Source organism: Pseudophryne corroboree, chromosome 1 (genome assembly GCF_028390025.1).
Source record: "Pseudophryne corroboree isolate aPseCor3 chromosome 1, aPseCor3.hap2, whole genome shotgun sequence".
In the NCBI taxonomy this organism is placed as follows: domain Eukaryota; kingdom Metazoa; phylum Chordata; class Amphibia; order Anura; family Myobatrachidae; genus Pseudophryne; species Pseudophryne corroboree.
In genome coordinates this window covers 1,161,951,860-1,161,967,062 of record NC_086444.1, presented here as the reverse complement: position 1 = coordinate 1,161,967,062, position 15,203 = coordinate 1,161,951,860, and the positions used below count along the sequence as shown (strand labels likewise).

Here is a 15,203-nt window from a genome sequence, read left to right as displayed (position 1 = left end):
AGGTTTGAAAAATGACAGTTAGGAGCTGATTGGCTGGTGTGTTATCACCTTCCACTTATTACTGCTGTATCACTTCTCCAGGGTTAATACATTTGCCCCAGAATCTGGTGTGTAATTTGGAGTGTGGTGAACCCACCATTATTGTCACGTTTTTGCTATCATTGTGTGCTATGCATGTTTATTGAGCTGCAATTTTCTTGTCCCGCTGAGATTTTGGCGATATAGCTGCTAAATTTAAAATAACAGCTGTTGCGCCGAAATCACGCAGGAACAAGAAAATTGCAGCTTTTAACTTATGAGCCACAGTGTTAATGTCATTTTGTATGACTAAATCCTAAAATCCTTCTATTCCTCATTATATTAACACTTCACATAGTCATGAAAACAAAACAAAAGGCATTTCGGAAACATAACAAATCTGTCTTTAATTCCAACATGTTGACAAAACGTTTTCAATATTTGAGCTAATATATACAGCAGATAATTAAATAGGGATATTTCCATTTGATGACAAAGCAAGACAGATGTTTAAAGATTCCGTATCCGACCACAAGAGGGTGCTACAGGAATTAGCAAACTCCTCAGTAGACCAAACGACAACTAGCTGCAGTGGCAGCACATGATGATACTGTTATATCAGTCTGGCATTTCATTACCTATATCTGGGTACCTGTGGTGGGCAGTGTGCTGGTTTCAGCTTTCAGGTCTGTTTTAGGTGGCCTCAGCTAAGAAAGAAATGGTGGAATATTTTGGTGCCAAATAAGGAATCATAAGTAATATTAAAGTTCTCCTCTTCAGATTTCCACATAGTTTTCCTAATGTTCTCAGTGGACACTGCCGACCTGCTGCCGACATGTGTTTGTTTTTATATATATATATATATATATATATATATTCTAGCCTGGTGAAATACTATACATGACCATCAATTAATGAATTTATATAGTCTTTGGTTTATTTACAACGAACGCATTGATTCTGCTCCTAAAATAACTTATCATCCATTCAATATTTCCTATACACAGTTTTCTGGTTCACATTGCTTCTCTTCGCTCAGCGACGGGCAAGCTGTCCCGTTGTTGGCCGGTTTCAGGCGAATGTATCTAGTCCTGTTTTTCAGTCCCGTGGATCCACAGCTGCCTTTACAGAGACCCCATGGCGACCACGTGGAGACCTCACAGTCCAGGGGCGTTTCTGAAAGACAGATGATATATAAGCCTTAAACGACAGTCATCTCCAACATTTCCGATTTCTACCAATAAGGTGAGAACACAGCACACCACAGCATAAGGGTTTATGGGATCTATCTACCCCTGAGTACAGCTATGCAATCACCAAGGGGGGAGATTTATCAAAGCTTGGAGAGAGATAAAGGGGTCTATTCATGAAGCAGTGAAAAGGGTAGAGAAGTGAGCCAGTGGAAAAGTTGACCATGGCAACCAATCAGCATTGAAGAACATTTATAATTTGCATACTATACAGTTGTACGGAGCAGCTGATTGGTTGCCATGGGCAAGGGCAACTTCTCCACAGGCTCACTTCCCCACTCTTTTCACTGCTTCATGAATAGACCCCAAAGTACCAGCCAATCAACTTCTAACTGTCATTTTTTAAATGTCCCAGATTTATCAAACCTTGGAGAGTGATAAATTGCATGGTGATAAACAGGGTTGCCATCTGAAATTGTGGGGTCTGGGACTAACAAAAGAAACAGGGCCCCTCACCCCAAAAAATAAGATTCTACCACACCACTACACACCTATGTGATGTCATATATTGTGATATTACATTTCGGTGGAGTGTTGTGGACCTACAGGAAAGGTTCACAGAGAGCTGATGCGCAGTTGAAGGCTTGTCTTAAGAAGTCTTCACTCTGCAGCTCTACAGGTATTGGTAGTAGGAGCCAGGGGTGGGCTCCCCTCTCTGTAAGAGCCCAGGACACTAGTCCCCACAGTCCCCCCCCCCCCCCCCCCCCTGATGGCTGCCATATTACATATTACATATTACAGGCTGTGTTTGAAAATGGCAGTTAGGAGCTGATTGGTTGGTACTTTATCACCGCGCAATTTATCACTCTGCAAGGCTTGATAAATCTGGGCCCTCAGTCTTTAAAATTACAGGAGCTGATTGATTGGTACTTTATGTCTCTCCACTCTCTCCAAGCGTTGATACAAGTGCATTACTGTCCCGCAATACCAGCAGATCTTGTACATACAGTTTACTGGAACTGATGCAGAGGTAGTACCTTGCCAGTTTGTGTAGAGTCAGTTTGCATGCATTTGCCACGCATATGCGCAGAATACTGTGTGTAGATATATATATATATATAAGTCCAAAAAGAACGGCACTGGAGGCAATTCGTACTGAAGATAAAGCTTGTATTAAAGCAACAGCCGTTTCAGGGCCTCCGCCCCTTCCACAGGCAAAAATGTTGCTTTAATACAAGCTTTATCTTCAGTACGAATTGCCCCCAGTGCCGTTCTTTTTGGACTTTGTACTTGTATGCATGAGCTGGCACGGGGGCTAGCTGATCCAACAGCAAAGGAGTGGCGACTGCTGTGGAAATATATATATATATATATATATATATATATATACAGGTAAAATGTGGACTGTGCGCTCGTTCACTTGTAATTGATTAAATGAATTAAATCCACATCTGTGGCCACAATAGGTATACAATATTTTCTCCTAATATACTGATCACTAAAAGTCCTCTTTAAATTTCCTGGACTGCAGCTCTCCCTCGTTCTGTGTCCCCGGAACTCCTCGGGTAAATGGATCTAGCAGAAAAATATGAAGAGGGGGCGCTTCATAGTGTAAAACAGTTTCAACCAGTCCACCCTGGTTGATTTGCGGTACGAGTCTTGATGTCTCAAAGTGCTGTCTGTGTCTGAGAGTTTTTGAATAAAACGGTTTTACACTATGAAGCGCCCCCTCTTCATATTTTTCTGCTATATATATATATATATATATATAAAACATGTATTGTACGTGCAGATCTGCACGATTCCGCCACTTAAGCCAAACAACACCAGTATAGGTGTAACGGGGCAGGACCGGATTGTTCTCCCGTAGGCCGATCGATGTAAGGGCATGTTTGCGGACTTGTGAACACGCAGACAGGGGGACAGAGGCATATACAGTATGTCTGAGAAAACTGCATTATTTGCGGGTGGTCAGGGGCAGGTGGATGTAGGGATGATGATCAGAAGCTGCCAGCACTAGTGACCCACTTTCGAATATACTTTTTTTTTTACATGTTCCTGACCCAGAATGGGAGCATCATACTCCCAGTATACTGACGATTCTCCAGGCACAAGGTGTTTGAGATGCTTAAACACCCGGTATCTCGCCTCTAGAAGGTGCTAGGCAGGGCCGGCTCCAGGCCTACTAGCACCCTGAGCGAAAACATGTAAAAGCGCCCCCCCACTCCCATGCACTCCAGCAAAAGTGGGCGTGGCCTCTTGGGAAGTGGGCGTGACCTCATAACTTCATATTATTAAGCCCAGTACTCACGGGCCGATCAAGGAGAGATGCGTGCTGAGCGAACCGCTCAGCACACATCTCTCCTGCCGCTCAGCACAGCGCGATCTGTGCTGAGCGTGCGGGGGGAGACGGGGGGGCCGCTCACTTCACCCAGCGGGTGAAGTGAGCGACCCGCTAGATTGGCCTGCATGCAGGCCAATCTAGCAGCGGCGATAGCGATGTGCGGGGCCGCGCATCGCTATCGCCGAGGGGGCTACACACGGAGCGATCCTGCCGATATTCTAAGCAATCTAGTCAGATTGCTTAGAATATCGCTCCGTGAGTACCCCCCTTAAGGCTATAAATAAATATGTTTTCACACCCTCTCTACGCACACAATTAGCAGCCTTACACATAGCAGCCACAGTAGTGTTCCTTACACACAATGTCTCCAGTATAGTGCCAGATAGACATGATATGCCCCCCAGCAGTGGCAGCTACACACAATATGCCCCCCAGCAGTGCCAGTTACACGATAGTGTTCACTTTTTAGGGCAGGGAGGGCACATTTTTAAGTTAGGAGGGCAAAATGACGTACATACTGTAATGCTTGGTGCTCATCTACCTACATGGGAAAGCATGGACAGTGCGCGCCGAAGGCGCGCAGCAAAAATTTAGGGGCGTTGCTTCGTGGGGAAGGTGCGTGGCCACATAATAGTGGCAATTCGCATTACACCACACAGTAGTGCAGTTAATACACACTGCACCAGGTAGAACCTCCTAGACACTTTGCGCCAGGCAGAGCACGTTAGACACTTTGCGCCAGGCACAGCATGTTAGACACTTTGCACCAGGCAGAGCACGTTAGACACATTGCCTAGCCACAGACGCCTAGCGGGAACACTACATGATATGCTCCCCAGCCGTGCCAGCTACACATGACATACACATGACATGCCCCCCAGCAATGCCGGATACATAAATGGCCACACAGTGCCATATATGTAGATACAGAAAAGCCCCCACAATGCTAGATAAATGCCCCCACAGTGCCAGATAAATGTCCCCACAGTGCGCCCCACAGTGCCAGATAAATGTCCTCAGTGCCAGATAAATGCCCCACAGTGCCAGATAAATGCCCCACAGTGCCAGATAAATGTCCCCACAGTGCGCCCCACAGTGCCAGATAAATGTCCCCACAGTGCCAGATAAATGCCCCCACAGTGCCAGATAAATGTTCCCACAGTGCGCCCCACAGTGCCAGATAAATGTCCCCACAGTGCCAGATAAATGCCCCCACAGTGCTAGATAAATGCCCCCACAGTGCCAGATGAATGTCCCCAGTGCCAGATAAATACCCCACACTGCCAGATAAATGTCCCCACAGTGCCAGATAAATGCCCCCACAGTGCCAGATAAATGCCCCCACAGTGCCAGATAAATGCCCCCACAGTGCCAGATATGCCTCCAGTGCCAGATACATCTGCCCCACAGTGCCAGATACACATGCCCCAGTGTCAGATATGCCCCACAGTGCCAGATACACCATGCCCCCCAGTGCCAGATATGCCCCCAGTGCCAGATACATCTGCCCCACAGTGCCAGATACACATGCCCCAGTGTCAGATATGCCCCACAGTGCCAGATACACCATGCCCCCCAGTGCCAGATATGCCCCCAGTGCCAATTATATGCCCTACAGTGCCAGATACACCATGCCCCCCAGTGCCACACAGTCTCAGATATGCTCAAAGTGCCAAATATGTCCCAAGTGCCAGATACACCCCCCCCCCCATGCCGATGGTTCGCTTGGGCGGGAAGGAGGAAGAAGCGGAGGCGGCTGCTGCTCCTGCTGTGTGAGGACGGGTGGGCGCACAGTTCCACACTTTAAACTCAGCGCGCGCTATGCGGCGCCAGGACCTGACGCCGCGCGCGCACGCGCACCACTGGCTGCTGGCTGAGAGTGGGACCAGGAGGCGGGCCGGGGACGGAGGCACACAGGACCAGGCTCCAATATAGCGGTGACAGCGCGCGGCGCCCATTAAGGGTGGCGCCCTGCGCGGCCGCTCTATTGGAACATGCCAGGAGCCGGCCCTGGTGCTAGGAGAACCAGCAAACACAGTACCAAGCCTGCTCTGCCACATAGGTGCACAAGAACCATCTCCGCAATGATATCCATCAATGAACATACAGTATATCTCATATTCAACAGTCAGGTTTACCTGTCCGCTTAAAGGAACACTAACACTACTGTATTTTTCATTCCTTATTTTACTGATGCAACAAAAGGGAGTTACAAAGGCTTTGTACAGAGTGTTTTAAGGGGGGTACACACGGAGCAATGTTCAGCTAATTTCTAAGCAATCTGACTAGATTGCTTAGAGATTAGCTGACCATCGTTCCGTGTGTAGGGCAGGGCCGGTTCTTGGGCGCTGTGCGCCCCGGGCGACAATAGGGGCGTGGCTTCGTACAGGGGGCGTGGTCATTTACGCCCCCTGTACAGACTGAAATGATGTGCGGTGCGCGATGACGTCATCGCACACCGCACAGTAAAGGACCTCTCCACGAAGGGAAACTAGACGCGTACGCGAGGGATGTCCTACCCATGCCGGCACACATCCTACCCATCCACATTCCACTCAAGAGGGAGATTTATCTGTGCTTGGAGAGAGATAAAGAGATCTATTTACTAAGCCCTGCAGAGTGATAAAGTGGATGGAGATAAAGTACCAGACAACAGCTCCTAACTGCCATGCTACAGGTTGTGTTTGAAAAATGACAGTTAGGAGCTGATTGGCCGGTACTTTATCTCTCTCCACTTAATATCTCTACAAGGCTTAGTAAATAGACCCCAAGGTGTAGAAAGATAAAGCAGCTGATAGCTGCCACGTTACAGGCTGTGTGTGAAAATGACAGGAGCTGATTACTTGGTACTGAGTGGTCTATGTACTAAGCCTTGGATGGACAGGGCAGAAATAAAGTACCAACCAATCAGCTCCTAACTGTCATTTTTCAAACACAGCCTGTAACATGACAGTTAGGAGCTGATTGGCTGGTACTTTATCTCCGTCCACTTTATCTCTCTCCAAGGCTTCGTACATAGACCCCAAATCTTTCTCCCAATGTATTAAGGACATTTTTGTGTTAGACTGACTTTAATTGCAACATTTCCTAAACATCTCCTGATGTGCAGAAATATAGCCTGGAGCTGAATGTATTTACTCTTAATACCTGTATTTAATGTTCAAAGACGTATACTTAAGATAACTCCTATCTGGATGGAGAGGGCTGGTGCTTACCTGAGACATTGTCCTCTATCTCATTCCCTGTAGTAGTCACGTTTGATGCTATATCAAGAAATGATGTTATCTTGCCTTTCAGTTTCTTAAATGTCACTTTTGCAATTGGCGGCAGGCTCTTTAGCCGGGGATAAAAGAATGAGTTTGCCGGATGGTTTGGCAGGGAAGATGTAATCTGTCAGGGAGAGAGAAATATTTCAACATTTGCAATTTTATTTCCTGAACTTCGGGGCAACTTTTAATAGTTTATTTGGACATTTGTTAGCTTTGCTGATTGTGAGAAAGCCGCAGCATCTGTGTAAATATACATATATCTATTATTCTACACAGGACCATGGGGGTCATTCCGAGTTGATCGCTAGCTGCCGATTTTTGCAGCGCTGCGATCAGGTAAAAAAATGGCTTTTATGCGCATGCGTATGCCCCGCAATGCGCACGTGCGACGTACCGGTACAAAGCCCTTTGTGGCTGTGCTCCAGTTCTAGCGAAGTTTTTCTGTGCACTGACAGAAGCAAGAAGATTGACAGGAAGGGGGCGTTTCTGGGTGTCAACTGACCGTTTTCAGGGAGTGTTTGCAAAAACGTAGGCGTGTCTGAAAAAATGCAGGCGTGGCTGGGTGTTAGGTGGGCGGGTGTATGACGTCAAATCCGGACGCGAATAGGCTGAAGTGATCGCAAGCGCTGAGTAGGTTCAGAGCTACTCAGAAACTGCACAAACAGTTTTTGCAGAGCTCGGCTGCAGATGCGTTCCCACTTCTGCTAAGCTAAAATACACTCCCCAGTGGGCGGCGGCATAGCGTTTGCACGGCTGCTAAAACTAGCCAGCGAGCGATCAACTCGGAATGACCCCCCATGTGCACAGAATAAAATTCTTTCTGCAGATTTACATACTCTTTGCTGTCTAATGATTCATTTTCTTTCATTTCAAAATCAGCCGCAGATAAAGCAAAAAAGGTCCAATACATACACAGAAATAACATAAAACTAAGGCTTTGCAACTTGTGGAACTACAATTCTCAGCATGCACTGTTATAAAAAAAATGCTGTTATTAAAATCAGCTGTCCCTTTTATAGTGAATGAAGAGAAGCTGATCATTCGGGATGTAGTTATGTGACCGACGATCACATAACCTGCCCCTGCATACTGAACAATTAAAATACCAGTAGTCGGCATGCCGACAAGAAGGGACTATTCTCATTCGTGGGTATCGGTCGGGATGCTCACCGACAGGATCCCGGCCGCGGGTAACACGGTCCCCTCTCAATCATTCACATGTTACTAATACTAACAATTATTATGCTAAAAGCTAAGAATCTGGCATTTTATATGTCTCTAGCCTTGGAAAGAGATAAAGTGCCAACCAATCAGCTCCTAACTACCATGTTACAGGCTGCGTTTGAAAAATGACAGTTAGTAGCTGATTGGCTGCTACTTAATGATCTCCGTCTATTTTATCTCCGTTTAAGCTTTGATAAATCTTTCCAGCAGGAACATACTGGTGACAATGCCTACACTAATGGGAAATTTCCATCTAGGCGTGCCACGTTACACAGTAGCGGATCTTGCCACGGGCAAGCAGGACTTTTGCCCGGGGCGCCGCCTTCCGGAGGGTGTCGGTGCCATCCGGAGGGCGCCGCACCATGGCAAGATCCGCTACTGTGCTACTGTGCCCCCCGCTGGTCCTCCGCTGTGAAGGGAACTAGACGCTACCCGTTTAGTTTCCCTTCGTGGAGAGGACCTTTGCTGTGCGGTGCGTGATGACGTCATCGCGCACCGCACAGCATTGTGGGACTGACACAGACGCTAGGGGTCATAATTGACCTCTAGTGTCTATCTGTCCCATAGATCCGAGGAGAGGAGCGGCACCGGCGGAGGTCTGCAGCGGTCGGGAATCAGGAGCGGGGATAGTAAGTATTTTTTTGTGTGTAAGCGGCGCTACTCCTACAGGGGGCACAAATGGGGACACAACTCTACAGGGGGCGTAACTGACTACGCCCCCTGTATGAAGCCACGCTCCTATTTTCCGCCCAGGGCGCCAAATGGGCTAGAACCAGCCCTGACGTTGCAGTCTGTTTTTTCATCAGTATATGGAAGATGGATTCTTGGGGTGCCACAAGCAGAGTCAGCCCTAGGCATAGGCAAACTATGGTGCTGTGAAAGGGGTACAGGATCAGAGGCGGAACTAGTGTCTGTGCAAAGGGGCACCAGCCAAAATCTTGCCTAGGGCATCATACTGGTTGGAGCCGGCTCTGACCACAAGTGGGTCATGGATCTGTGCACACCAGCCTTCTGATGTAAAGTGGGGCTATCGGGGAAGTGGTAAAGGGGACCAGTAAATGTACATGGCCAGACAGGTCTTTCTCTCATATAGATTAATGACCGTCAGTGCTCCAGTTTTCCTTTTTGCTGGGACAAACAGGACACAACTTAATGCTCATTTTAGGAATGTTTTAATTGGAATGAAGAAAGTTGCAGTGCAGAATGCTATTTCGGAGGTACAGAGGTGCTGTCGCTCAGGGTGCAGAGCCCTGGAGGCAGCACATCTGCTGGCTCACGACACCTGCATTTGACTTACAAGGTGCCTGGAATTGCACACAGCAGCCAGTAGCACTACTGCTGCAGGGCCACCTGGGGCATACAAGGGACCCTGCAGACATTCCTTGTAGCCTGTAGAGCTGCCCAAAGTGTCCTAGGGATGCTGTGCCCTACTCTTAGTGCCAGTGGGTTTTTTAAGGGGGCAATCACTTACAAGGCATGGTTTTGCCCTCTAAGTGATAAATGTCTGAGTTCGGCCAGCATCGTTTCATCCGACCCCATGTTGCAGTGAAAGGGGTGCAAGGGCTTTCATTGGGGCATGCAGGTGAAATACTGGCTGCTTCTTCATGTAGCGCGCAGATACGGGGCGGCTGACTTTACTCTGGAATTTAGAAGTAGGCTAGCCCTTGCCCCTTGCCAATGGTAAGTCTCACTGCACATTTAAAATCTGCACCATCTGCCGTGCAACATGGTTCTACCAAGGTGCAAAATGCTGCCTTTGTTTTGCTCCTTTTTTGACCTGCCGCTAAGTCTGAATCAACATTTGTAAAGTTAATTTATAGGCTATGAAGAGAGCTGGGTCCGAATGCAGAATCTCAATGATCTTTATTTTTTTAAGTTGACATATAGGGCCGGATGTAATGGTGCCCGAGCCTGGTGGCCATGCGGAATGCTGGCCGAACTCGGACAATTTTTAAAGGGGCAATCACTTACAAGGCAAAACCATGCCTTGTAATGCAGGGGTGTGGAACCTTCGGCCCCCCAGCTGTTGTTGAACTATACATACCAGCATGCCTTGCTACAGTTTTGCTATTTGGCCATGCTAAAACTGTTGCAGGGCATGCTGGGATGTGTAGTTCAACAACAGCTGGAGGGCCGAAGGTTCCCCATCCCTGTTGTAAAGTGATTGCCCCTTTAAATAAAAGTCTGAGTTCGTCCAGCATCCAGCACGGTTGCCGGACTTGGACGCCATTACATACGGCCCATTGGGGCAGATGTATTAAGCTTGGAGACAGCATAAGGAAGTGATAAACCAGTGATAAGTGCAAGGTAATATAAATGCACCAGCCAATCAGCTCCAAACTGTAATTTACATATTGGAGCTGATTGGCTGGTGCGTTTATCACCTTGCCCTTATCACTGGTTTATCACTTCCTTATGCCTTCTCCAGGTTAATACATCTGCCCCATTATGTCCTACTCCTATTTACAGATATTGTATGTCGCTTTATCTTGTCCTTCCCTACCGCCATCTCGCTCCCTTTTATTTTTCTGCTCTACCTCAGGTTCCTGGTCCTTTCTGTCCAATACACAACTCATCATTCATAGCTGCTGGTTATTATTAGTGTATCACATCACATCCATGTATTCTCTCTGTGATCCCACCAGGGCTCTGCCCACCTCTCGTTCCTTCACATCAGCCCCACACCCTTTCTTCTGCCATTCCCCAGTCACATTGGACTATAGCACGTACTGCTGTAACTGTGTCCTGCGGGATGGTGGCATAGTTTGGAGAAGAGAACGTGAATCCACTGTCTGTTCCAGCATCGTAAGGATGGAGATCTAGCGACACCGATTTTTTCCACTCTTTCCCATCGCAGAGATTGAGAGTATCGACTCCCACAAACCAGTCAGGACTCGGCACAATCCTCACCATGAATGACACCTGATCGGGGGGAACATGGAGAATGACAGATTACCAATAGATTCCCCAAATCCATATTCACAAAGCAGTAACGGCTAAACCACTGATGCACAATGTAGGAGGTAAAGGCAGAATGAGGCCTACAAAGACATTTTGTTTGGTCCTTGGGAAGTTTGACAGATACAGGAGGATCAGGGACAGGAATACTAAAGAAGTATTTCTGACCCACCATCCTGGGTACTCGTGTATCTGGTTGTACTACTGTAGGTCTGGCATAGAAACTCTCCCAGTCCACACACCCACTGACACATGGGGTACCCCCGTGAGGACTGTTTCATAATATTGATAGGTATGGCATGCCTAGAGGTATGGCATGACTACAACGGTGTTCCACTGTTCCTGCAGTAAATTCACAATATTTTACATTATTACACAAGTTAAACCTTATTGTTGCCCCTTCACATGGCTACAAAGTGGGCAAAAAAAATGTGCAGACACGTCGACATTTTAACTAGAGAAGTGCAGGTTCTGGTTTACTCGGTTCTATACGCCAGAATTAACATGAGTTCGGATTTATCCAGATTTTTCTTATTGGCTATTCAAAACACAAGATATCCGAGAGGCAATAAGATGCCATTTTGAGATCCGTGTAAATCCGTGGAAATCTGAACCCGCACATACCTATTTTAACCATGTCAATATCATAAATATCACCATAGTGAACGTCAACAATGTGACTGCGTACCATGAGCAATAAATAAATAGCATTAGTAAATTAGTTTACGCCATATTTTATCTCTTATTCCAGAGTTATATCTTCTGTTATTGCTTGAGTTTCAGGATTGACACGTGGACAACCAGTGTGATCGTAATTATAGTGTGTCTATAGAATTTATTAGCATTTTAAAACAATAACACCATAGAGGGGGAGATGTTTCAAGCCTTGGAGAGAGATAAAGTGGAGAAGTTGCTCTTCTAACTGTCATTATTTAAAATGACAATAAGAAGCTGGTAGGTTGTTTTGGACAACTTCACTGTATCTCTCTCCGAGGCTTGATAAATTTCCCCCAGAATATGTTCTAGACCAGATGTTCTCAAACATGATCCTCAAGGCACCCCAATGTTTTAGATATATCCATGGCTCAGCACAGATGGGTAAATCAGATTGACTAAGGTTTAAGTCACCTGTGGCCAAGCATGGATAAACTTAAAACCTGGACCGTTAGGATGGTTGAAGACTGTGTTTCAGAACCTCTGTTCTAGACCTTTCAACTCCATAGTCTGTAACCACAGCATATCATTTGTTATAACATGAGTCCAAACCATTTCCATTAGCTGGCGTCATGAGGAGTCGCTTATTGTATTATGGAGAAATACATGAAACATTCCCAAAGTGAGTTTTTGAGAATCTTAGAATGCAATCTCTCATTGGCCAAGCTCAGTCACATGATCCCATGAGGTTCATTTTCAGTCCGCTAGCTAATCTTGATTAGCTGCACATGCAAAAAAAAATAGAACTGTTGTTTTCTCTAAAGACGTGCCGCTAATACCAATACTTACAAAAGGGTGCCTGGAATGTGCCTCTAGCTCCGTAGAGGTCTGTCCTGTCCCGCTGGAGATGGACGGGGACGAGAATATTCCATGCACACTCTGGATTCTTTCCCCGGCCGCCTCTATCTCCTTCATCAATGCCCAGGCCTCTCCTTTCTCTGCAAAGTCCCGCACGCCATTGCTGGCATGCTTATTCCTTTTCCACATGTGGTAGTCAGAGCTATGACTCACGCCTGTTGGATGAGATAAATGGACTGTCATGCTGCGCGGCTGGGTTTTCTCAAGCTGGACTGTTTGTAAAGTATAACAAACCTCATCCAGACACACGGGATATAATAGCAGGGCAGCGGAAAATATTTAACTTGTTCGGTGCAAAGAAATCAAATCGTATAACGGCTGCTACAGCTAACTAAAACATCTAACTATAAGGTATGGTTATCGCACTGTTTAGGTATCAGGGCCATCTACCAAATGCTGAATGTAGATGATATCAGAGGTAGCTTTACCCCCTATAGACAGGGTCGGACTGGCCCACAGGGGTACCAGGGAAACCACCGGTAGGCCCCACTGCCTGAAGGCCCACTCCTTCCTCTGGGGATCAGGTTCTAGACTGTGCACTTGTATTATACATAGTAGATATGTTGCAGTACACAGCACTAGACTATTGTGTATTTCAAGCCCCTGTGGAGGCTGGCCACACCCCCTTTGTAGGATGGCCACACCCTTAAGTATGGGCCCCTATCACTGTATTCCCCCGGTGGGCCCTTCATGCCCCAGTCCAACACTGCCTATAGACTACAGCATTGACGGAGAGGGATCTTCAGATCCCTCCTAGGCAACTGGTAGATGAAACTGTTAATAAAATAAATAAATAATAAACCAATCAGGTACCACCTGTCATTATACAGGCTGAGATTGAAAAATGACAGAAGCTGTTTGTTTAGTATTTTATCTATCTGCAAGCTTTGATAAATCTCCCTATGCCATTGAAAGACTGGGAAGAAGTATAAAGCAGACCAGGATAGGTGCAGTTTAAATTGTGTTCTGCTGCCCATCATAGCCATGTGATTGGCTGACGGAGATGTGAGTCTATGTATCAGCCAATCATGTGGTGGATAGTGGCTGAACATGAATCAGAATACCTTGTCTCTGGTCTATTATTATAGCTCCTGGTAACTAGCATGGAAGTAAAGATGGTAGTTCTCTGTTACTGGGATGGATCATCGCTGGCAACGCTTACATGGGGTACAATCATTTATAAACCTTTAAAAAAAAAGTTGAGACTGACGGACAGAGCCGGAATAAGGCGGGGGCCCAGGGGGTAAGTACCTTGGGCCCCCTTTCCAAAAGGGCCCCCTGCCGCCCACCGCAGATCCGATCTGATCTACGGTGCTGCGGTCCCTGCTCTCTGCTGTACGTACAGACGGTAGCGTCTAGATTCTCTTCGCGCTAAGGACCTTTCCCATAACCCCCTGGGTCCATGTCACAATCTATTTGGAATAGTAAAGTGTGGCGAGCGAAGCGGAGCAAGACACCGAGCCCAATGCGTGGCGAGCGAAGCGAGCCCGCGAGGGTCCAATGCTGCATAGAGAAATAAATTTGCCCCAAACGATCGGAGAACGAAGGAGACATTTAGATGCTGTAAGGGCGGAAGTGCTCTCCTGCCCTCTCGTTTTGTCACGTCCAGGTCCTTAGCACGAAGGCAACATAGACACAACCACGTACAGACAGAGCCGGCGCCGCATAGCACTACAGGACAGCTGAGCGACGGCTCAGTTGTCCAATAGCGTGTGAAACAGCAGCCTGCGCTCAGTCATTGGCTGGACGCGCAGGCTGCACAGCAGAGAGAAGAAGGAGGAGGGCTGATCCCGGGCGGCATGTGGAGCCCTGTGTCAGAGCAGCCTGTCTGCAAACAGTAAGGCTGGCTTTTTATAAGATTTTTCTTCCCCCTGCTGCTAACATTAAAATTTAAATCTTAGGCTGTGGGTCACACACACACACACACATATATATATATATATATATATACTGTATATACATATGTATTTATATATACATATATATATACGTGTATATATATATATATATACGTATATATAAATATATATATATACACTATATAGTGTGTGTGTGTGTGTGTGTGTGTGTGTGTATATATACTATATAGTGTGTGTGTGTGTGTGTGTGTGTGTGTGTGTGTGTGTGTGTGTGTGTGTGTGTGTGTGTGTGTATATATATAGCAGTGACTGATTGGGGCACTCTTTGTCCTTAGGGGGTTCTTCGCTGTGGTGCGAACGGGTCGGAACTGCTCATGCATGGCGTGCGCATTGCGCACGCGCGTCGTTGCCCGGCGACAGAGGCGCGCACAGCGAACAAAGAAGACGCAGCGCCGAACGCAAGAAGATTGACATCGGAGAGGTTTTCCGGGGCGGATACTCACCGTTGGATGCCGTTTTCGAGGAGTGGTCGTCCGAACGCAGGCATGTCCAGGCAAATGGAGGGCGGATGTCTGACGTCAAAGCTGGGAGGGAGGAACGTCGCTGGATCCGTCGCACAGGGTAAGTATAACCAGCCTTACTCCTCAGCAGCACATAACTTTTTTAGCTCAGCAGGGCTGCACAAGCGAACGCAGCCCTGCTAAGCTAAAATACACTCCCCCATAGGCGTGGATTAGTTGATCGTACCAGCAGCAAAAAGTTGCTGGCT

At 47.0% G+C, this 15,203-nt stretch overlaps 1 protein-coding gene across 4 annotated transcripts in view; it reads right to left on the bottom strand.

Moving 5' to 3' along the window:
- Positions 1-399: 399 nt before the first annotated feature.
- The window catches only part of SPON2 (spondin 2), a 170,279-nt gene continuing 155,475 nt past the window's right edge, over positions 400-15,203 (bottom strand). For all 4 annotated transcript variants that reach the window (XM_063924947.1, XM_063924956.1, XM_063924950.1 and 1 more), the window contains 4 exons: positions 12,507-12,730; positions 10,776-10,967; positions 6,768-6,942; positions 400-1,194 (listed from right to left, as the gene is read on the bottom strand). In XM_063924947.1, the coding sequence (XP_063781017.1) occupies positions 1,016-1,194; positions 6,768-6,942; positions 10,776-10,967; positions 12,507-12,730 (770 nt within the window). In that variant the 3' untranslated portion in view covers positions 400-1,015. The remainder of the gene's footprint in view (positions 1,195-6,767; positions 6,943-10,775; positions 10,968-12,506; positions 12,731-15,203) is intronic.